This window comes from Cololabis saira, chromosome 16, assembly GCF_033807715.1.
Source record: "Cololabis saira isolate AMF1-May2022 chromosome 16, fColSai1.1, whole genome shotgun sequence".
Classification (NCBI taxonomy): Eukaryota; Metazoa; Chordata; class Actinopteri; order Beloniformes; family Belonidae; genus Cololabis; species Cololabis saira.
In genome coordinates this window covers 23,315,519-23,340,449 of record NC_084602.1, presented here as the reverse complement: position 1 = coordinate 23,340,449, position 24,931 = coordinate 23,315,519, and the positions used below count along the sequence as shown (strand labels likewise).

The 24,931-nt window shown below is 42.2% G+C and overlaps 1 protein-coding gene across 2 annotated transcripts in view; it reads left to right on the top strand.

The window, feature by feature from the left end:
- Window positions 1-24,931, top strand: part of kif26ab (kinesin family member 26Ab) — a 72,184-nt gene that overhangs the window by 7,932 nt on the left and 39,321 nt on the right. For both annotated transcript variants that reach the window (XM_061742820.1, XM_061742819.1), the window contains exon 3: window positions 16,834-17,304. In XM_061742820.1, the coding sequence (XP_061598804.1) occupies window positions 16,834-17,304 (471 nt within the window). The remainder of the gene's footprint in view (window positions 1-16,833; window positions 17,305-24,931) is intronic.

Here is a 24,931-nt window from a genome sequence, read left to right as displayed (position 1 = left end):
GGATGAGTGTGTGTATTGATGATGTGCGATTGTGCATGTAAGTACAAAAGAGGAAAAAAAAGAAAAAGAACCACATTTTCAGAGCTCCCATCCTTTCTGCTTTGCTATAGAAGTCATTCATCTTTCTGATCTTAACCGCTACCAATTTATGATTGCATTATTACAGTCACAGTTTTATCCTCATTCCCACACGTGCATCTGGAGCTAGTCTGGTTAATGGAGAAGGTGATCGAGAAGGTGACTGGGTAGCGTCATTATTCTTTGCTGTGCTTAGCTTCAGGGTGAACATGGTCTCAGTCGCTGGTTTCTGTAGCTTCTAGAGCACCACAGTTTGGTGCTCAAATTAGGACCAAATATCATTTATTAAACTTTATCCTCAAAATCATCAGAAAAATCTCTTCAAAAAGCTTCATATTTGCTGCAAATAAAAATGTATTCTCTCTTTTGAAGGGAGAGTAGTGTGTTACCTTGAGCAGTTTTCTTTCATTATTAAATGTCTTGACATGGCAATTTGTCTGCTGACATTTCGAAGGAAATATTATTGGCCTGCTTTCAAGAAAATGGAAGAACATTTGCTTTTATGTCCATTTTGAAAAAACAAAGCTGAATTTCTCAACAGGATGGAACACTGAATAGGTCAACTGCAGCTTTATGGATTTTCATAATCGATTTGCACCCGAAAAAAGTCAATAGAGAAACAGTAGGTGTGTAATTTCGCTGTGACTGGCACCTGCAGTCTTTTTATGCAGATTGCAGTTTTTTTGGAAATGGAGTATCCTGTAAATACAATGTGTTCTCTTTGTTCAGCTTAGATCAACATGATGTTATGGATCTTTAGCTCCTTGAAGCTTGATACATTGTTTTGGGTACGGTCTGTGTTTGAACAGATTGGAGCTCTGCAGAGGCACCGAGTTTCTATTCAGAAAATCTTTAGAGTCGGTTGTGCCGTCGCATCCCACCCTAACTCTGCACATTACAACAGCCCAAATACCCACTCTCCTACTTCAGGTGTCACTAGTATTCAGAACATAGCCATATTCTGATAATTAGATTTATATTCAGACAAAGAGCTTTACTGCCTTGGAAAAGCTGATGCTTGCGGAGTAAACCCTCCCCTGCCTCTCTCCGTTATGGACCGACTCCCATTAATAGATCTGTCCTTTATGCTTCCCTCTTGTTACCGCTGCTCTATTTTATGATGTCACTCTTTGCTGAAGAGCCCAGGGCTGGTTTATCTCCTCCGTGTGCACTGAGCACTTAAAGTTAAACCTCTCTGTTTACGAGTCCCAAACTGCCTCTTCATCCCCTGCCTTTGCCGTGCAGTTTGGTGTCGCCTGGAAAAGATGAGCCAACCTGCTTGCTTTTGGAGCTTGCAGTACAAACGTCCAGCTAAGTTCACAACTCCCATGCTGGGTGTGAGAATGAACCGGCAAAACACTGTTCGGAAAGTATGAATGTGTATGTACATAGTCTCAGTTATACATTTTATGTGATGTTGCTAACAGCTATGCTCTTTGACTGCCGTGGCTTTATTAGGTCCAGATATATAGCCTTACTATTTTGCCTGTGTTTGGAGTTGGTTTCATTAAGTATTTTTTCTTTAAAATCGTCATCATCATTCACTATGTGCGATTAAGATGCTCTCATACTATTTTCCACATGCTGTTTGGCAACGCTCCTCCTTGGTGCTTCTCTCAGACTCATTTAAATCAATGCGATAGATTGTTGCTGTTGTTTACTGTTCTAAGTTTATGTGTCAAACATAAACCTCCACAGGAAAAAGATGGAAGCTTTCCCAGATTACACTGTGATTGTGTCTTTGGTCGGTTGCCTTAAGCTTGATGGTTCGGAGCGGAACTGGACGGCCGCTAGACAAGCAAGTAGAAGATGTCATGATAGCCAAAGACCACACATTTCTTCATTATTGTAAGATTCCGTCTGATCTCATCTCTGTTTGTTCTGATCAAGTTTCCCTATTTCCTCCAAAGAGAGGCCCAGGGTCCTGTAAGACTGTTGGACTTGCATGAAGCTCATATCTGAGGTATATTTGGAGATTTTTGATTAGTTTTATGTAACGCTAAAGCTCCCACCTCTTAAGATCGTTCGTTGTGAATCTTGAGGTGTGTCATGATCCTGGTGTAGAAGCCATCCTCTGTCCATCTGCTTGTTTACAAGGTGATGCTTGCTTTCAGAACAATCTTCTCTGTCAGTGAACTGTTTCCTGTAGTGCTGGCTGCAAGCCAAGCCAAAACCATGATCCGTTCACCTCCAAGCCTAACAGTTGCTGAGGACTTTGATTTAGTTTTCTAGTTATCATGTGAACAGCTCTCATGTGAAGAACTCAACGTCATTTCCACGATTCCTGTTTCTTTCTATTTTGTAGTGCAATTACAAACATTTACGAACTGACAAAACAACTCCCTGAAAATACTTATTAAAATCTTCAGCCTTGTCCACCTAATGAGCTTAGTGGACTTGTTTTTGTAGCTGCTGATTGATGGAACGAGCTCTGAGCAGTCAAACTATTTGTTAAGGTCTAAAATTTGCATTCATTATCCTATTTCCTGACAATATACAGTTCACCAAACATTTATGTTGCCTTTTTTATGATATAATGATAAGACACAAAAATAATACATCAGTCTTCTTATAATTGCTGAAAAATGCTTCTTTCTTCAAAGTTATGCCTTTTGACACTTAATGTTTCTTCAGTTTGACATTTTAGCAACATGCCAGTTCCCAGGATGTCTTAGGCCACGTTTACACGTAGCCGGGTATTTACAAAAACTGATATTTTCCCCTCTACGTTTTCAAAAATATCCTCGTTTACATGGACCCGCATGACAACGCTGTTAACGTCATGCCAGCCAATCAGAATCCTGGAAAAAACATCAACAAATGACACGTGTAACTTCCAGGCTGATTTATGGTTCCGCGTTACACCAACGCAGAGCCTACGGCGTAGGGTACGCGGCGACGCACACCGTACGGCGCGCATCGTCGCGTACCCTACGCCGTAGGCTCTGCCTCGATTTAACGCGGAACCATAATTCAGGCTTTACTTCCAAGACGGAACGAGAGTCTGAGAGAATTTAAAACAGGTAAAATAAAAGAAAATATTGACGGTGGCGAAACAAATTGTAAACACAGGTCGCACTCATGACGCTGCTGGTGACGTTTCTGTCGCATAATGTGACGTAAATCTCTGTTTTCCTCCGTTTTCTCTGTTTAGACGCAAACGTGAAAACAGAGTTTTTGAAAATCTCCACTTTGGCCGGAGTTTTCAGAAATGATCGTTTTTGGTGACTTTGAGCTCCGTTTTCGTGTAAACGAACGGCCAAAACGCATGAAAACGCCTCCGTTTTTGCCCCGTGTAAATGGGGCCTTAGTCATCCAAAGCAATGCTGTGAGTTGATGTTTAGAAAAATCCTCAGCATCTGATTAACATCTTACGTCAGCCTTTTTCCATAAAGTTTACTTGGCTATATACTGTAGCCTACTATATATGTTTCAAAGTTTCTTACTATTCTGATTTCCTTTCTCTCGTGCTGGTTCTGATTTCTCTCTGTGTGTCCACATAGGCCTACAGGTAAATGAATTCCCACAGATATGTGTCCCGCATTTCTGTCTGTCTCTTCACCCCGGTCACACGGTCATTACCACATCCATGTAGCCGGACCTTCCCCACTCCTCCCCTTTCTGTCCATCCACTGACCCCTTGTCCCGGCCTCGTCCCAAGCTGTGCGTTTATGTCTCTTTGTGAGATTGAGGGGGCTGTTTTGGCTCCAGTGTCCGCAGGAGGGGTGAAAGCAGGGCACACTTGAACTCCCCATAGAGGGAGTCGGGTCAGGGCACAGTTAAGCTGCATTTCACCTGATACACTGATGTGTGTGTTTGTTTCTCTCACACTCTGACACACACATGTAGTAAACTTATACATACTGTAAGTTTTCAGCAGATGACAATTCCCATGCAACATTATTGCAGTCCAGAAGTGATTCCTGTTTAAGTTGTTAAGTTATAGGGGGGTGCTATAAAAGCCCTACAGTTGGGTATTGGGGACTCGAGGCTCCTGGAGCAGCTGAACAATGCTTAATTAGCTCATAAACAAAGGCTAGTGGGGGATCAGAAGAGGCAATCAAAGTGTCCTGTTCCTTTGAGATTCTCTCACCATCAACAAAGCCTCCTCTAATGGCCCCGTCACTCCACTTGTTGTGTCTCACTGCGCTGTGTTTCCTGAAACATAAAAGGCAAACATTCCAAAAAAGAGCCTCGGACAAGAGCCACTACCCCCCCTGTGTTTCCCCCGTCTCCCCCTCCCTGTTATTGACATTACTCCTCCGCTCACCTCAGCAGTGTATGTTTGGTTCCCCGTGACGACCACTGCAGCTTTCATCTTTCCTTTTTTTTTTAGTCTTTTGTCCATGACTTTGGTGGTCTGTTTTACTGCATTTTCTTTGTGTGGCGCTGTGCTGGCATGCTGCTGGGACCCTTTGAGGAAGTGCGCGGAAAGGCCGTGCCAGACTTTTGAAGGGCGGCCCCAGTTTGCACAGGAAGTAAGGTGTGCAAGTGTTGTGCGCAAGGTGTGTTTGTGTGCAGCACCGTGCGTCACAGTGGCTTGATGTCCATGTTTTTATTATACAGCCTAGTGTGAGGCCCTGTAAAGAAAACAGACATCCACTGCCACACGAGGACGGCATTGGCCGCAGGTCGGAGTTAATCTCTTCTTGTTTGTGCAACTACGTTATCGTCTCCTGTTTCCTGTCAAAACAGGAAAGGACAGGGGCGAAAATGGAGGCGTAGGAAAGTGCTGCCTTGATGTGTGTTGGCTGGAGGTCCAGCGCTGCCTGACGTTGACACTCCCAGCTGGGAAAAACAGACCCAGTCTGGGTGTAACCCATGGTGGGATGCTTCATGGTGTTATTTTTATCACTTTCCCAAAGCAAAGCAAGGGATGCTTTTCCCAGCTGTTGACACAAGTCTGGGTCATTTTTGTCTCATAAACAGGCCGGCAGATCTGGGAGACATCCCATCTGGCCATGTCCCGTTGGCTGCCAGCCTCACATGGCTGAGGTCTCTGTTTAGGAAGGGAAATCCTTTTTGACGTTTTGGTAATCATGAAAGCGAGACAGTCCTTTTCTTTGGATGATCCCCAGACCTCAATCACAATACCTTTTCCGTCAGGCTGGAGTTGTCAAATGATTTTACCCATCCATCACACGTGTTTGCTAATTCTTTACAACAGGATGGTGCACTCGCATACATGCACCACATGCAAGTGAACTGCTCATTTATGGTAACTGGGGGAACATTCCTGGCTGTAGTGTCAGCTGAAACTGTGGTTCAGATGGGGATGACTGTCGACGGCAGTGCAGGTAAAAGCTTCAGCATCTGGCCAAATGAGAGACCACAGATTTGCTGCACAAACATCTGATTCAGAAGTTGGCTAATTATTGACCAGTGAGACATGATAACCACCTCCGGCCCTGCTTTACTTGGGGAGACGTTGCGTAAAAACTGAGTTGCTCTTGTGGAATTCCAAGAGTCTGAAGGCAGAGCTAAGTTTAGTCCTTTATGGGATCCCTAAAAACGAGAGAGCATTTCCCACAAGAATGCTATCGTGTCAATGGTCAGACTGCACCGAGCCGGCTTTTCTGTCGTCGTTCTCCCAGCAAATTGTGTGCACGGAATCCAACTTTTATTCTGGACACAAAGAGACGAACGCACTGAGGCGTGCGTGATTTACTGAGTGAGAGGCCGAACGTGAGACCGTACAGGTAATCATCAGCCGTGGCTCCATTAGAAGCAGCTTCTGGATCAGCGGCAGTGGCCTTCTCCTTCCTCTGTGACCCAGATTAAGATGTGGCATGTGCTCGCTTACTGAGTGAGGAGGTCAGAGTTCATTTGTCTTTCCTGACAAAGCTTTGGGTGGTGTTCCAGTTCTTTGGCATAAGGCCACACCAGCTCTGACCTCCATGAATGGGGCAATTAGTTACCCTTTGACCTCTCAGTCCCACATTCAAATCTCTGGCATGGTCGGGGGCATGCTTCTGCATTTCCACACCCACTTTACATATGTTTCTGTGTGTGAACCTAAAAAAGGCCCAAATTGAACACATGATTCAGTCGAATGATCTAATTGCTCTGTGTGTTTCACAAAGTTAATCGGAGAAAGAAATTGGAGCCACACATAAAAAATACATGCATCTGGTAAATCTTAATTTTCTTTCTTCTGTAAATATATAGAAGGCCAGTTAGCCTCCATCTTTCTGCTGCAGACCTTCATCTCCTCCCTCTATGAATCACCACCTTAAACTCTGCACTTCTCACGGTCCTACATGCAGTTAAAGTACGTGACTCAGGGCTTTCGGAAACAGACTTACATGAACACCACTGTATCTTTGAGCCAAAGATATGAATCGTGTTGTATATTCAAGTTGCCTTTTCTTATTTTGTTTTGTTTGATCTCTTCCGTCCCCTAGTTCTCTCTGGACATGATGGACAGTGTTTTTCCCATTTTTCCATTAAGATATAATCCTCCCCTCGTTCTGAGATCTGCTGTTGTCGCATTTTATGTAAGCAGTAACAAAGTCACCAAAGAATAGACGAGAACTCTGAGTTCAACTGAACTGAGCCAGAAACTGAAAGGTTAATTTTGCAATTTGCAGCGACAGCAACAATGTGCTTACCTGCCCATGTTTTGCGCCTGGCATGGAAATAGAAACAATCATTGTAACTTGCTTCCTGTTTTGTAATTAGTTTCACAGAGAAAAAGGCTGGGTTGGCAGTATCATAAACCTGAAACTGTCTCACGAGATGGTGATTTGTTGAACCACTTAGTCATGTAAAAGCTTGTTCAGACAGGTGTATTACTTTCAAATTAGTGTTCTGCTTTGTGCATCTCCTGGGATGTGTTGGAGCTATATTTCTATTATTATTATTTATCAGTATGTCCAAGACTGTAACAGGGATTTACTTACCACTTGAAGATTTAACAAGCGTACCAAGAAAATAATCTAAAACCCATGTTTTTATTACAAATAAATAATTATGAAATGGGATAAAGCAACATAAATATGCAGAAAAGTGCTTTTTCAGCTCATTTGAATATTTAGTGAAATTGTTGGAATAGCTACGTACTAAATGCCGCAAGGCTACTTGCAGGATGCTATTGTTCTGACGAGACAAAGTGACAAAAATGTGCATGTGGAAAAATTTTGATAAGCTTAGCATTTTCAAGGAAAGTGAATGAAAACCCAGCAGACTCAATAAGTGGATTAGTGTGTGCTATTCTGCAAAAAGATAGTTCAGCCTACTTCTTTATCTCACCGAGATTCATCTGAATGCGTCTAGACATCTTAATTAGCAAGAACCCCCCGTATAAGAAAAAAAACCTAACTGGTTAGCTCTTATCGTGCACTGTTTTTATTCGCACCAGCCTTCAGTGTTGAGTTCCTATAAACAGACAACAGTTTTCCCATGAATACACCCTTCCTGCCTGAAAGCCCTGGGCTGATGTTTTCTATTTCCACTATTAGAATTATTTGTGCTCTTTGAGACGTTATTGGCATTGTAATGACATCTTTCATGATAAATTAGTATTCTCCCTCTCCGCTTTACCTACATTAGGATCTTGCATCAGATTGATTCTGCCTCACAACTCTGTTTCTGCATTGTTCTGCTGACACGCAGCAGCATTGTGAGACACAATGATTGTCATTCTGGGAGTTGTAGCTCTGCAGAGCAAGAGTGAATGGGACAGGGATGCTCACCTCGGCTGAGGATTTAGCACATTAATGCTATTAAGGAGCCAAAATACACGTCTAACCTTTATTTTTTTCTGTAGTCCCCCCACCTTTGTGTTGTTAACCAGTTAGCCTGTTGCTCCCATATCTGCATGGGCACACGGACCAATATGTGAAAATTGAGACATCCACCAAATAAAAAAACTGCCATGCTCAACAATAACCACTTACCGCGCCTCATTATGAGCCGTCTCCCCACACACCGACTCTACAGAGTCAGTCTGACTCCATGTAAAGAGGAAGAGTGGGAGGGAAACTGAAAATCTGACACTCAGCAGCAGAATATGCGAATATTTAGCTATACACTGGCAGCGTGCCAGTGTAATTACCAAACTGCCCCTTCCAGTGAGAAGTGGGCAGAACAATATTTGTAGGATACTCAACGTATCAACTTGTTGTCACCTGCACGCCGCTGTATTTCCATGCATTGCATTTTAGTGCAACATGAATGATGATGCATCGCGATAGGAACATGCAGTTCCATGTATTCTTTAAATGTAGTAAAAGAAACACATAATGTTGATGTAAAGATTACTGATCCTAGTCATGTTATTTTGTATCTAGTGGATGTACGTCATTTCTTCTGTTTGAGCACGAGTAACACTCTTTGCAAGTCTGGCAGCTCGTGTGCTGTCAAACTGCAGGGACCTGGAGCGATCTGATTTGCAGTCAAAATGTTCTGTAGCTCAAACTGCGGTGGCTGCAGTTCAGAGGCAAAGCAGATGGTCGTCATCGCTGCGATAGCCTGAAAAGTGCTTTGACATACAATAGAAGTATTGGTGTGGAACTGTTTTACCAGGGGCATGTGCTGTGTGGTGAGTGTTTTAGAGTGGGTACTTGGATAAAAATAAATCTTTCAACAAGCTCTAGTGGATAGTAGGGAGTGGTGGTTATAGTTTCAATCTATAGAGCCCAGTTAAAAAAAACATAATCAGACCTTAAATAGTCATTTTGTGGTTTTAAATCCAGTTGTTTATAGTGTGCATCTGGTCTTCTTTTCATAAGCCCTGTGCTCTATATGTGTGCCAGATGATTTTAACCCCCCTTTCCCCTCCCTTAACAACCCACAGCCCTTATCTTGCTCCCCTCGGTCCTTGCTTTCACCTGCAGTTTACAGCAACACCTGGCCCCAGCTTCTCCAGCTTGCCTGTTGAATTTTTCATTATGTCCCCGTTTTGGTTTGTTTCCATAGGTGGACCTCATTGGGAGGCGTTGGAGAATAACTGTCTTGAGAGCATCTCTGGGCCAAAAATGGTCCATTTTTAATTACAAGTGCGTGATTGTTGGTGCAAGTATACATAAACACATTTCACTCTGGTGTCTCTGGTGAGGAAAGCATAGCGAGAAGCCCTCCTGCTGCCAGATTTGCTTCGCTGCAAAAAAAAAAAAGAGAATTGGAAAACATTTTGTACCGTATTTGCAGTTTGAGCATCATTTCTTTCCACAAATGAGGCAATTTTGGCTCTTTTTCTGTGTTGGAAACCCAGTGTTTTGTCCCTTGAATCAACCTTACATTGAACTAAAGTGCCATTCGCCGCCAGATGTCTAATGAAGACTTCTAGTTGGCATGTGTTAAAGACTCCCTCTCCACCTGTGAGTCGTGGCTGTCCAGCGCTCCGACTCCAGCCAAAGCCGATGAAAGGAAGCTTGACGGGTCCTGGTTTGAGACAGTGGAGGCTGCCCCGTGTCCATAGAGGCATGGGGCGGAGGGAGAACTAGAGAAAGGTTTTAGAAAAAGGGGGTGAGGGTGGGGGATGAAGTCTGTCCAAACAGTCTGAAAGGCGCTTGTTTTCTTTGTGTGTGTGAGTGAGCAGGAAAAGGTAATTAACTGGCCAAGTGGCGAAAGGCTGGAGTGATGGATGACTGTGGTGTAAAGAGACAACCACGAAAGGACAACAAACATACCCTTGTGGACATTTTTCATCCATTTATCTTTCTTAGGCAAATACCAATTAAGGAAGTCTTTTATGTAATTACACTTAATTCAAAATCATCAGTGACAGGAAGTACAAGTATTCCCTGGATAATGTGCACATGGAGCTGGGCAACATCTTTATATGAGGTGATGAAGGGTTGCAGAGCGGTTTGGAAAAGACTCAAGAGTGATCACACGTGACTGTATCTATGTTTAACCTGAGGGTCAGCAAGATCTGAGCGTGGCCTTTTTATTTTTAAGGGACATCTTAGGGCTGGGCGATATGGACCAAAAGTCATATCTCGATATTTTCTAGCTGAATGGCGATACTCGATATATATCGATATTTTTTCTGTGCCATAATTGGGGTTTCCCCCAAAGCATTATAGCATAGCATCTCTGTTAGCATCTCTGTTAGCTTCATTTTTTTCTGAGGCAAACCCTTAAAAAAACAGTCAGTTTTAATACATAGCCTCGTGCCAAATGTCACACAGGTACCTTTATTAACAGAGGTCTGCACAATATCAAAATGTATAAAACTAATGAAATAAAAATAAACTGCCTGCATAGAATAAAAATGCTTCTTGAATAAAATAAAACAAATATCCCTTTCCTGCATAACAATTAAATTCAAATACACTGTGCAATTAATACAATGTAGACAGTAACAGGCAGACTTTTACACTGAGGTTGACAGTTGTGCAAATAACAAAACATTTGTGCAAATCTCATTCAAGTCAATTTGTCACAAAATAAGCTATATCAAAATCATTAAAAAAAAAAAAATGTTTTTATTTTTTTTTAAATCGATATAAACGATATTGTCTCGTACCATATCGCGTTTGAAAATATATCGATATATATTAAAATCACGATATATCGCCCTGCCCTAGGACATCTATGTGAAGTTGTATCACAGAGGGTGTGAGCCCCCCCCCCCAAAAAAACAAAAAAAACAAACAATATAACATGTCGCCCTGAGACCGTATCAAGACATTGCAGAAAAAGGTCACGGTTGTATTTTGCAGAGTGTGCTTATTCAGATGGCAGAGTGGGTGCACCCTGCGGCACCGTGATGTTGTGGACAGGTGGTGCTATCGTGTGTTTAAAGTGTCACCCAGTGTAAAGCCTATTTGCATTTTCCGTCAGCAGTTCATTGACAGTTTAAATGCAGGAAAAGACGAAATCACACCGGGGAGACAGACTGTCGTCAGTCTTAAAGCTTCTCTTGAACAGATGCTCGCGGTGATTTGGATGTTCGTTTGAGGAAAGACTGAAGCCAAAAGTCTGCTGCACTTTTCCAAACAAGTTAAACTGTTTAACCTAAAAAAAAATTGCAAATAGGCTGTTTACACTGAATGTTAGCACTTTGCTTCCACTATAATAGCAACATTAGAACTGCTGTATTTTATCTATCTCACGAGAACGTACTAGTAAAAAGAATTTTTGATAAATTGGATGAAAAGATGATGTGTTTTGATGGAGATCACAATGAATTTTCAGCATATTATAATTGGAACAAGGTTACAATGGTTAATATTTCTTTATCTGGGGCTTTTCTTATAATTTGTTGCCGCAGTTTAGTTCAAAATATGTAAAATTGAAGGAGATTTAGGGACAAAGGGGACCACATTCTCTGTAAATCAAGAACAGAACAAATCCTGTGACGATGTCCCTCACAAAAGCTGGGGCTCAAATAATGGGATAAGACTGTGAATGTGGCTTTATTTAGACAAAAGCCAAATTCACGTGATGGATGCTGCAGATGGAGTAGATATTTTTCATCATTATTTGATGGAATCCTATTGTGCTATAATAAAATCCCCAAACTGTGCCGGATATGAACTAGCCAGCTTTTGCACTCACGTCTACAGCACTTGAAAGAATTTATAACTGCACAGCCGTGTGCTTTTTGTCAGAGGCAGTATTATCAGGTAATGACAGTGTTCTCGTGCTTCCTGAGATGCTGTTGCGCTTGTTTGGGGAAAGTCTTATTACTGGTTTGTTTAATCTTGCCAAGTCAGCAGACAGGGCAAACATCTGTTTGATGTGATTTGTTGAACCATCCCATTTTGTGTACCACCGAAGGCGTTCCCACAATTATATAGCATGCTAGTGTGACATCCTGAGTCATTGTCTTCTCTGCCTCAGAGCAAGCGGTGGTTAAATTTAATGGGCTGTATCCCAGATCTGCTGTGGCACAAAAGGCTCTACCTGATATCTAATCAGCGCCACGGGCCCTTCCAGCTCTCGGCTAATTCAGGGAATCTGAGCAGAGTCGGCCTGTTTGGGGAGCAGGTCAGAGAAGTGGCAGCAGTGGGAGAGAGATTTGAGAAGGAGCAGGGGACTGAGAGGGATTACACCTCTGGATCAGATGCTTTTATCCTGGAAATGTAATCTGCCTTAATGCCCCATACTCACCCAGGGCAAGGCCAGCAGCTGTGTTCGTTTTTCTCCGACTCGGCTGTCAGACTGATCCAGGCTACCTGTGGGAAAGTCGGCCCACTGCAAGCTCTTGTCCTCATCCTGGGACCTGTGAAGGGGCTCCTGCGGTTTATTGGGGGCCAATCTCTTGGAGACTTATGGTGCTGTGCAGTTCGGGTCAACACTGTCTCAGGACGAGTAAACACTGATAGCCTTGCCACATTCAGCGGAGGAAGGGAAAACTAAGAGGTGAAAGGGTATTAGGATCTGCAGCTGCTGTGTGGTCTTCATTTTACAAGAAATGAAGTCAGTGGGAAGTACTTAGGAATTGTGATGTGCAAACAGGACTGATGCTGGTGAGAAGGCAGATATAAAGCAGCATGTTGCAGCACTGAATCATTTTGAGGAATGTTTCCATGCAGCTAAAACAATAAAATGGGATATTGAAAGTGGAAGGAAGGAAGCAAAGACTGAGTGCAATAAAATCTTAAAGTGTGGTATTAATTTAAGATACATCTACTGGGAATTTAGGCAAATTTACTCTGAACTAAACTGATGTGACTGTTTTTAGAAAAATTATAATAAAGAACAGACTGAACTTACAAGCTGTAGGCCTCAGAATATCTGATTTTATCCCCTTTTTCCTCATCATAGATGGATGTTGATATTCTTTCACCTTATTCCTTTTTCTACCTCTGCTGCCGAGGGTCGTGGGGAGCTTTTATGCTTGGGAAATATCTGCTGGGCTCAACTGGAATAGAAAATATGGTTTCCCGGAGTATTTTACTCTCAATGGAGTGTGCCTAAAAGTGTCTCAGTGAGCGAGGCTCCTCATGCATTTCCAATCGCTGTGACCTTCCCTTGATTTAACTTGGCTTGCTTAATGTTTGGCCTGCGACTCACTTCAGAGGTACATCAAACAGTCAAGGTGGAAACAGTTGGATGGCAGTTTTGCTTTGCCTGGTTAGAGAAGGTGCTCTGACGAGACAAGGTAAATGAGGTGTGATTTCAGGAAAAAAAAACCTGCGTGACTCCTACCGGCTCTGTTTGCTCAGTAAGGAGACACAGGAGAGAAATCATGCACATCTTTCTTTCCGTCCCCTCATCCATAAGTGGTTACGGCTAGGCTTGTTTCCATCAGCCTCTGGGCACGGGCTGTCTGTGATGACACTCTCCATCAAGCGGGGAGAGACAGTCGTCTTGGTGGCTCATCTCTCCTGCTGCTGATGCCCCGCATTTTCATCACCGTTAGTATGAGGGACAAAGACAAACTTCAGTCTCTAAGGGCTGTGAAGGGTTCATTCCACAGGCAAGGCTTTCTCTCTCCCTTGTGCGCTCAGCAAACCTCCTTTCCATAATAAGGCCGCAGCATCCGACTGCATTTGTCCCCAGAGTTTAATAAAGATCAGCTCTGACAGGCAGTAAACTAACACAACCACCCATAAGCCTCCAGGCAAAGGGCCACAACCCAGGCCTACCTCCTCCCACTGCTCTTATGCTGCAGTCTAGCATTCTTCATGGCTCGACCTTGGGGTTGAAAAAACCAAAACCAGCTCCCACTTGAACAATGGCCGAGGAGCCTTGTCGTAGCTCCACGCCTCTTGGGGGAGAATGCTTTGAACATTTCGATTGTGCTGATGCTGTGTGTTACGTACTTCTCTGAAATGGTGCAACTCGTCACACCCGCTTGCACCTGTCGGTAATATATCAAATGAATAATTAAAAAAAAGCAATATAGCTTCGGGGATGGGTGCACTCACGCATGTTTTACTGTATGCTTATGCATAAGTTCTCGCGCAGGTAGCTTGAATGTGACGGCACAAACATATGAGTTTGGTGTTTAAGCCTGTAATGCAATGATGATTCCTCAGCCCGCTTCATGGTTCCCGCTTCAGATATTTTTCCAACAAAACCCGCATTTGCTGACTGTTACGTGATATATGTACTGCATGGTGTCCTTTCACTCTTCTCTTCCGTGCCCTTCAATTTGATCCATCATTCTCTTCGACATCATCATCCCCATCATCCGTGCCATCATCCTCATATGCCTCGCGGCCCTGACCCTTCATTCACTCCGCTGACGTATAAAACTTACAGACAGTTTTACAGGAATAGCCCACTCTCTAACCTCCAGAAGCCAAACTGAATAGCAGATGGGTTCAGCTTTGTGTGTCATTTTATTAGCTCCCCTAAATCAACGTCTAACAATGCACGGAGTGGGAGAGGGGCATTGATTTCTTTCATGTAGCGATGCCTTGAGTAGGTAAGATGTGGAGGGAAGGTAAAGGATGGAGGGCTCGAATTGACTGATTATGGCTTCCTATCATCTTCCGGGATAGGAAGGATGTACATGAAGACCATGCTGTAAAAATAGCAGCCATTGATGTTTTTTTCAAGTTCTTTCTCACATTTCGCTCCAATTCGTCATAGATGATCTTGTCGTCTTTCACAGGAAGTGGCTTGTTTCATGCATGCATAAAAGTAAAGCATGTTCACAGATCCAGGATTATTTTATAAAGCTCTATTATGATAGTATCGTGTTTGTGCTATAAGCATCTTACATGTAAATCCCTCAGACATGTAGCTCTCTTGTATTTGTATTCACTTGATACTACTTGATCGTTCAGCCAAACAGTTCTTATTTACAGTGGGATGAATGGGATTTTCTCATACGCTGTACATCTCTTTGTTATTTTTGCATCCTGTTCTTGGCCAAAATGGAGAATCACGAACCAGAAGCACTCTGTTCGTGTTAGGCAGCACCATCAAAGCCCCACTTATGATTGTCCTTCAAGTGAAGTGATGACATAGAGTACTGAAAGTAACAGAAAATGCATCGCTGGTACATGACCATTATTTCCCATAAAGCTGCAGGAATGTTGTGCGATCACTTTGTTATCGCTTTGGGTGTTTGCACAGAAATGTAATCTAAAAGTCTGTGTATTGAGCCGCTTTCACGGGGAGTTGATTTAAAGTCCCTCGGCCTGCCTCTTTGGCCTCAGCACCTGTCGGGTTAGTTATATCAAGCAGCACTGCATTACAGGAGCTGATTGTTGTTTTTCCCACTGATTCACTCCTCCTGATCACCTCGGAGGTTCTGCGGAGCAAAGGTCTCATAAACATTTATGTGTGGGCTGTGAGCTCCTGTCTTAGGCCACGACTCCACTGGGCAGAAGGCTGTAGTTCCCCTTTATGCCTCTTAAGAGACCATCTTGTCAGTGTTTGTGTGTGTGCATACATGCGTGAAGAAGTGTTTGTTCCTCTAAATAAAATGAAAAGTTATACTCCTCCCCCACTTGAATTGAATAGTGTGATCATTGCTCTGCATGTCCCTGGCTTCCTGGAGGACTTTGTTATTTTCACATTTGGTTGTTTATCATATGTTTTCGCACTGGGATACTTCTCATATGCAAATTATATAGCTGTAGGCGCTAGAGTCCCCTCAGTAGTCATTTTCTTTTGTCACTGCTTCAGAGCAGAGATGGACACCCTGGAGTGCCTTCGGAGATAAATTAAAAGGACAAAACTCCACTGGACACCATCTCTGAAATGAACCATCTTCTTTCAGAGGAGTAAACAAAACTTTACTTTTTTTGTTTGTTTTGAAGGTCAGGATCTTCCATTAATCCCACCCAGGTTTTTTCCTCGCATGTTCCTTTGCTTGGTCTCCAATCCCCAGCAGACAGTACTCGAGTTGTAAAAAAAAAATCAGGGGGGATGGTGGATTTTATCATATGGGGACAGATAATTTGTGCTGATTACAAATAATATAATATATTACAAATAATAGCACTGACCAAAACACCTGCAGGAATGACATAGCAGCAGTTAATTGCAGCATTCTGTAAGCTTTAAATATCCACTGGGCTTACATCAAATACATCAAAACACAACAATAAAAAACAGTTTTCTGAACTTATCAATATGATTCTGTCCTTCACAGGATAAGTAAAATGGATCACTGCAAAAACTCAAAATAAGAATATTTGTCCTATTTCTAGTTAAAATGTCTAATTTTAGTAAAAAATCTTATTACACTTAAAACAAGACTCAATCACTGGAAAAAAATAACAATTTTCACCAGTTTCAAGATTTTCACTTGAAATAAGTAGAAAAATCTGCCAGGGGAACAATATTTTTTTTGCTTGTAATGAGAAGATAAATCTTGTCCCACTGGCAGATTTTTCTACTTATTTCAAGTGAAAATTTACTTAAAACAGGTGAAAGTTGTCAAATAAGTTATTTTTATAGTGTTATTTTTCGGGTGATGACTCTAAATGTTGAAATAGCAGTAAAACCACATTCATTGATGAAATGACATAAGGGATGGAAAGGGGGGATGGCAGTTTTACAGGGGGGGATGATTTTTACTGTTTTTATTTCAGGGGGGATGCCATCCCCCCTCATCCCCCCTCAACTCGAGTACTGCCAGCAGACATGAAATGAGCGCATGCCTTGTGAAACTTATTAGCAGTCTTAAGTTGCAAGCACCATATTAGACTTAACAAACAACCCTCCTGAAAAAGAGGAAGTGGTTAAAGCAGAGAGTGATGGTCCCAGAGGGCACTGAAAGACCACACTGATCGCAGACCGCTGACACAGGAAATCCTGGAAAAGGGCAGATTTGAATTGAGTTTCCCATAAACATGTTGAATTATTGTTTTTTTTTTTGTGTTTTTTCGCCTCTAGGATCCTGGATATGCAAACTTCCTGTTCAAGCAGCTTCAGAAACCTGAAGACCATGAACCCAGCTGTTGCCAGGTGTGTTCCACGCCTTACCACCGACTGAGACAGGAGGCCTTGCAGACGCTCAGCGCTCCCCCCCTCACCTTCAGCTCAGACACGGCGGCCGTGCCCAGATCGTTTTTGCCGCAGCCTTCCAGGATCACCCTGTCGTCCTCCACTGCTACCGCCACCAAACCGTTGACAAAAAGCCAGCCTCACACCGGCTCTCTCCTGCCTTTGGGGGAGCGACACAAGGTACCGGGATGGTCCCAGACCCCCTCTGCTTCTTCAGGGCCCAAGACCCGTGTCCAGGTGACCGTAGCGGGAGGACAGCTCACTGGATCACTGAACACCGTCACCATACAAGCACAGCAGTACCTGGAGGGCGTGTGGAGCACCTCCAGAGTCAACAACTTTCTCCCTCAGCCCAAGCCTGTACGTGCCCATTTTCATTTTTATTTTGTACATAAAGCAGATAAATGAAATCTAGGAAGCAAGTCTGCAGATGTTTACATTGTCTAAGAGAAAATGCTTAAATGACAGCCTTGAACTACATATCTATCTGAGATTATACAGGACTGTCTCAGAAAATTAGAATATTGTGATAAAGTCCTTTATTTTCTGTAATGCAATTAAAAAAAAAACAAAAATGTCATACATTCTGGATTCATTACAAATCAACTGAAATATTGCAAGCCTTTTATTATTTTGATATAGCTGATTATGGCTTACAGTTTAAGATTAAGATTCCCAGAATATTCTAATATTTTGAGATAGGATATTTGAGTTTTCTTAAGCTGTAAGCCATGATCAGCAATATTAAAATAATAAAAGGCTTGCAATATTTCAGTTGATTTGTAATGAATCCAGAATGTATGACATTTTTGTTTTTGTAATTGCATTACAGAAAATCACAATATTTAAATTTTCTGAGACAGTCCTGTATATCTTACTTTAGAGCTCTTAAAGTTGACCTGTGCCCCCAAAGCACTTTAAATTGTTAAAGCTTATACTTTAAAGGTGAGCTCACAAATCCACTCTTCAGTCTTCATTGTTTCCTTTTCTCTATCATCAAAAACAACTTTTTCATTGGCTTATCAACATGATATCTTAGCAACCATCACATCAAGTTAATACAAGAGTTCGACTTCCTGTAGGGGAGATTAGGCCCTAAAGAGAGTGTGTGAGTCAGAGTTCGCAGCATTGCTGACCTCTCATTCTTCAGTAGTCAAGGAGCCCAACTGATCTAAGGTCAGATGTCACCTCAGCACTAATCTGCTGACCTCCTCTTCAAGGGATTTTCAAATGACCACCTCATCGTCTCGCGGTAACTCCTCCGTCATGCTGGCTCATTCATTAGTCTGTATTTGATGTGATGTGAAAATGTATTTTCCTTGCTGTCATGCATGACTTTCTTTGTGTGATCATAATTTTTACGTTAAAAGAACTGCATTTTGATCATTTCAGAGTGTCTGGGTACTTTTAAGGAAGTATCTGATTTTACTGATGAGTCTCTTCCTGCAATGATGAGGACATCTGACTAGCAAACCTCTGTGACATTTTACAGCTGCCAGAAAAGCGTACAGACGAAACAACATGTCTTAATAACTACCAATGTCTTTGCATTTAACTTTTTTTTTTGTCAGATTTGAAAGCTGTAAATTGCATTTCTGTTTTAGCTTTACTGCTGTCTGCTATACGTCTTTGAAAAGTTATTTCCCCTTTCAGCTTGGAGAATTGTAGACAGATTTTTCACTCCCCTCTAACGTCAACAAGTGCCTGTAGAGATGGTTTATGGGAACCCATCAAAAGCTTTTAACTGTATGTGCGCAATCTAGTTCAAATCAAACAGCCTGACACGAAAGGGAGAGGCTGACTCGTGTTCTCCAGCTATGTGTCTAAAAGCAATTAGTGGCTCTTGGAGCTGGGATGAGTTGTTCAAAGCGAGCTGCTGAGACTGGGGCCATCCTCGCATAGAAAGAAATGTGCCTTCAGGACATCAAGTCACAAACAGAGTAGAAGCAGTGTTATTTTCTCAAGCCAGTTTCTTTCATTAAAACTAGACCGTCCCTCAGAATGACAAAAACCCACGCTCTCGAGAAGTCACAGGATGCCGGAAGGCACAATCATTTATTTTTTATTCTTTGATTTTTGTCTGGTGAGAGTATGCACTGTTGCTCAGACAGAGATGCGAAGATAGGCTGTTTGTTTACATCTTAAAAAGAAATTCTGCATGGTAGTACCCCAGGCCCGCCTACACATACCCAATTATAGCGCACCATGACTTGCCAATTCAAGACAAGATCTTCTGAACATGTGGAATATGTTCACTGTTCCTGTACAATTGTAACAATCTTGTTCAAGCTTAAGTGACTAGTTGACACTGGTGCATACTGGGTAAAGAAGAGCGCCTCACTGGTTTGAACTGTTGCCAAATAGCAAGAACATTCCTTTGCAGCTCTTTTGTGCTCTTCTGTTCTTTTTTTTCTGTGCATGCGTGAGTTTTTCTTTGACAATTTGATCCTACAATCCAGAGTTAGCTTAATTAATGATTTTTAAGCCACATTTCAATTAAGGGTTATCGAATCGTTCAGATTGGTACGCCATGCTTTAGGTCTGCACGATGCTGGAAAAATTGAGAATCATGATTTTTGTGCTTAGAACTGAGATCCCGATTCTTTGCCATGGTTTCTTTTTACAAATTGAAACATTTATTGTAATGTAAAATATCATTATATATATGTATCCTTTATTTAACCAGGTGAAAAAACTCATTGAGATTAAAACCTCTTTTTCAAGAGTGACCTGGCCAAAATGGCAGCATAAAAACAATACAACAATACATACATACGAATTATGTCACAATTCCAGATATAACCCTTTATCCTGACTACAGGCCGAGCAGTACCATTGAATAATTATCACAGGGATGTCTATTTAACTCTTTATATGACGGACCTTAATTGCATTCTTTACTATTTCTTATTATTTATATATATATAATGTTTTTATTGTATATATATATATATATATATATATATATATATATATATATATATATATATATATATATATATATATATATATATATATATATATATATATATATATATAGATTCATAATTATTCAATAGCGCGGTCCCTGAACCACACAGAAACAGGCCAGTACGTGTCATCAAGATGACTTGGACTGGGAGCGGCTGTTGCGTAGGCAAAAGGCTGCAGTGAGACCATTTTGGTGCAGAGGAGTGGCCCGTGGCAGCACCGGCTGCTCGCTGAGAAATGAGTGGAACACAAAACATGCTTTCACATTAGCGTCTCCAATTACACCTGAATAAAGCAGCTAAATTTGTCACTAGAGAGTTCTAAAACTCACTAAATATCGCATCGAAGTCACAAAGTTGGCAACACTGCCGCAGTGCAAGCAGACTTCCGCCACCAGTGAATCACATGAGGTAAAGGCATCTTGTCAAAGGTTGAGGAAGAAGGAAACAATGTAGCTCCTAGGTACGTTGACAAGCATTTGAGAAAGTCTGAGGAAACCTAGAGGAAACTAAGAGCATTTCTTTGTGATGCAGCAAATGAAATACAATGCAGAAGAATCGTTGTCAGTTGGAAATGAGATGCGTGGGATTTTTTGAATGATGTATTAAACAGGCCTACTCTGCATTTTTGTCCATTGATTGGTTGACAAAGGATCATAATTTACATGTAACATGGTGAAAAAGGCAAGATGCAGCAAGAAACAAGCATAATGTATAATAATGTAATGCATGTATAATTTCTTGGAGACGATGATGAATTTATAGATGATTTTATTAGGTGTTGGTGGTTAGCTGGTGGTTCACTGTGGTGCGGTTATCTTTGCGTTCACATCGTGTAGTTCTGAGTGATGTAATTATTATATAGATGGGAAACATGTTGAGCTGGTATGACTAACTGACATAACTAAAGCCGTCTGACCTGCACATCCGGCAGTTTTTCTGAACCAGGTCTAGACTTACTGTTCCAAACCATACCGCAGTTGAAAGGTGTTATTCCTTGTAATTGTGCAGGGAGTGATGTACAGCCACCTGCCCAGGGTGTACACTGGCATGATTATATTTGAGATAAGCTTAGTCACACTCCAGAGTATGTTTTTGCTATGCTGGTTCACAGCATTAAACTGAGAAAATTCCCAATAATAAGGTTCAAAAATCGCAAAATTACTGGGCATCTGAAAACATTGCACTTTTATATTTACCTTTTAAACTGGTAACATGCATATTTTCAGATTTTCAGATATTTTCAAAGATGGTCACTTTGAATTGGGAGTACAAGTGCCTTTCCATGTGGCTTTTTTTAGACCTGCCATAAATGTCTTACATGGGTTCTCCAATCACAATCGCTCCATACATGCACGGTGTTCAGGAAAGGACTGTTCCCTGAAAATCAGCTTGTGTTGTTTTCCCTGTGGAGGAATTCTGGGGAACTTTCATTGTGCTCCTGTTCTGCCTTGAGAGGTAGTTACAGAAACAAACTAAGGTGAGCCAGCAAGCACTCAGTAACCAAGTGCTGAGAATGACATTGCGTTGCAAATCTAGCATGGAATTCTAGCTTGCTGTCTGAATTCACAGGCGGGCTCACGATTATGGATCATTTAGTTGGATCTTTAGGTGGATTTCCATTACACTTTTTCACAAAATAAAAGTAACAATTCTAAAATTGTGACAAGGTCCCACTGTGGGTGGCCTGTGTTTTGCTAATGAGCATTTTTCTAATAAAATGTTGTCCTGGGAGACTTGTTTTTATGAGCGTAACTTTCCTAGAATTTCACCCTCAGATCTTGACTTTCAAGAGGACGGATGGAAACATCTTTAGTTTTGGGCAAATTATTACAGCTGCTGGGAAAATAGTCAACAGCAGACGAAGGCAGTGGATGATCATTCTCTGTATGCTCCTCTGTCCTCCTCCTCACTTAGCGCACCATCTTGCTTTCTTTCTGGTCATATGACCTGGTCGAATGACTGATTACGTCTCATCCAGTGACTCCAGAGATGTGCAAATGTTAAAAAAAGTGTTTCCATTTCCACACTTTTGCGCTGGACTGGACTATCAACACGTCTGAAAAACCAACCCATGAAAGTGTAAAAACGTTTTTCTGACATTTCACAGTTTTTTTCAAATACTAGCTATTTCCATTAGAGATTTTTCTTTGTGATATTTAGCTTCTGCACAGTTCGAGTGGTAATGAAAATGTGTCTTATGAAAGCATAAGGGCGTCATATTGGTGACTTAATGGAACAGAGGTATTATGGGACCTCAGTCTAAAGAGAAATCTTTTGGTGACAGCTCTAAATAAAGATGTGAGAGCACCTTGTAAATGTCGAGGAAGGGATTGCTGAGCTCCCTTGCAGGCATTGGTCTCAGCCATATATGGCCACATTCTTTATGCGCTGTGAACACACATGTCCAGAGCCACAATGAAGGACTGTGCTCATCTGATGTGTCTCCCACCAGAGAAAAGCGAGAATGCATTTGGCTGCCATGCACCAGTTTGCGTTTCTGCAGCTATTGTCAGCCCCTTCGTTAATTGTAATTGCAGGATCAGATTTTACTTTGAGATAATCGAGCATCCTGTGTAGGATTTTGGCATTCGTTCTTTCCAAATGGAAACAATAAAGAGACGTTTTAATGCCAGATGTGAACTGTCATATGAAGAGCTGTCTACTTGTCCTCTGATTAAACATGACATATGTTCATGCCAGACAGTACAGATTTAGAACATGATGCAGAAGCAAAGTTGACATGCTGCAACTTCACAATTGCCCAAAAATGCCTGGCTGTTTCAAGCAAGGGCTTTGAGCAGTTAAAGTAATTTAGGAAACCACTTTACAAGCAACACTACACCCCTATTCAAAACCAGAAAATGATTGGGCCAAATCTGCAATTCCTCCTTTGCCTCGATTACATCCACAAGCGTATGCTCACTAATCTACAAATACCAAGTGTACTTGACTTATGAGGGTTTCCGTTAGTGGCCTCCCTGTTTCCTGCATCCACGGCCTGCTCCACTATGACTGATTCGAAGCTCGGCAGATGAGTTTTGGCTGCCATTGCCTTGGTGCAGCTGGGCTACGTGGCAAAGTGCCACAAACAAGAGAAAACAACAATACAGGAAGGAAAGGGAAATTCCTACTTTTGTCAATTTAGGAAGCAATTTAATAATTTTCGGTATTTAGTGAAAAATACGAACATTCTCTGTCCAAAGAACTAAACACGATGGAGTTTTGTTTTTGTACTTTTATTTCAGATTAGGCTATTCCACTGCATGTGGGTGACTTTTCAATAAAACATTCTGATACTGATTCTAGAAGTCCAGGATTGTTAGCGATCAATTCTCGCCTCATGTGATTTTAGTTGGTTACAGAGACCAACCCAGCACGACAGCCAGATTAACACAAGACCTATTTCACCTCAGCAGTAATCGTCTGCTGACTGTTGGGATCAAAGGTCACGGGGGGATTCCTGGCAGAGCGGAGGGAAGACGGTCTGCTCATCGAATGCTGCCCTGCTCTGCTCACTTCAGACTTCAAAGGAAGCACTCTACCAATCCTGTTCACTCTTTTATTTCTTCACTTTTTTCCATTTCATTCAAACGTTTCCCAGTCCGTCTCATTCTCTCCTCCTTTTCTGCCTTTTCTCTCCAGTGGAAATCCGGGGGCAAATAGATCAGGGGCGGCTGGGGGTCAGAGAGTGGAAGGCCAGCTCATTACTGACTTTTTGTGCAAACGGCCGAGCACACATGGCTCCACTGACACCGCCTAATTACGTGACCGGGGGATAGATTGTGCTTTTCAGCCAGAGTCGGGGCCAGTCCAGGTCCAAGGCTGCAGAGAGCAGCTTGGCTGTGGAGCTTAAGTCCCCAGATTTTATACCAAGGGGATTATACTTTGATTGGCACTCTGATTAGCTTCAATGTGTGTGTGTGAGTGTATACACCTACGTGCGTGTTGAGTCTACACTTTATCCATTTGGAGCCCACAACTCAGCTCCACCTGTGACCAGCTGTCCGCCTTTGCTCCTTAAACTCACTGCCGCTTGATTTTAAAACAGCCACTCCATTGACTTAATCAGCAGCAGATGCGGAGAGCTACACACACCAGCTTCCTGTACGGCTGTGTGTGAAGTGCTCTAATCTTTCATGCCAGTATGTAATGAGCCTACTACCCGGGCATACGCTGAGTTCCTAACCTGTCACCAACACCAGCATGGTGTGAGGCTTTCTGCCCCGGCAGCTGCGTGACGATCTGTATTTGGCTCATTTCAGTTTGCAGCCATTTTTTCCCATTGCATACTTCTGAAGCCATAACATTGCACGCAGTGTCTTGATATCTGACTTAGCCTCCTTCATAATGTCTCAAGAGAGCAAAACCAAACCATTTGAAACAAGCCTGTGATTCGTAGCTCTAATCAGCTCAAAAGGAGGAAATGGGGAAAAAGGGATTCATGCAGGCTACGCAGCACAAGGCAACTGCTCAGTGAAGCTCTTCCTGGAAAAGATATTGCCGCTTCAATATAGTAACACATTGTACTTCACATGAAGCTAACAGTGGTAACACAGAGCAAGAGCCAGACTGTTCATGTGAATGTGAGAATGTAAGTTTATCCTGACAATCTGATGTATAGCATTCACTTGTCAGGGGTTGGCATATAAATAGTGCAGCTGTCAGTCTGTGCTGACAAATGGCAGGTAGTGGAAGGCCACATGCTTTATAAAAAAAACTTATAGAGGGTGTTATTTTAGTTGCCAAACATGAATCTAGTGCAAACAGAGAGGTGGTAAATATGCAGAAGGCCTGATCTATGTTTATAAGACCTAACCTGCCAAATGGCAAGGCTGTTGCCCCTTACATAATGTTCATGCTTCAGTGAGATGAGCGTACTCAGGACAACGATTCCCTTTACTTATTTCATTTCTGAAACTGAAAATCCAGTCCCTGATTGATAATTGTCCTGCAGGAAGAACGGCTCCAGTGGGGATTAACCTTTTGTGTGGATGGTGACTCCAGCTGAGGTCGCA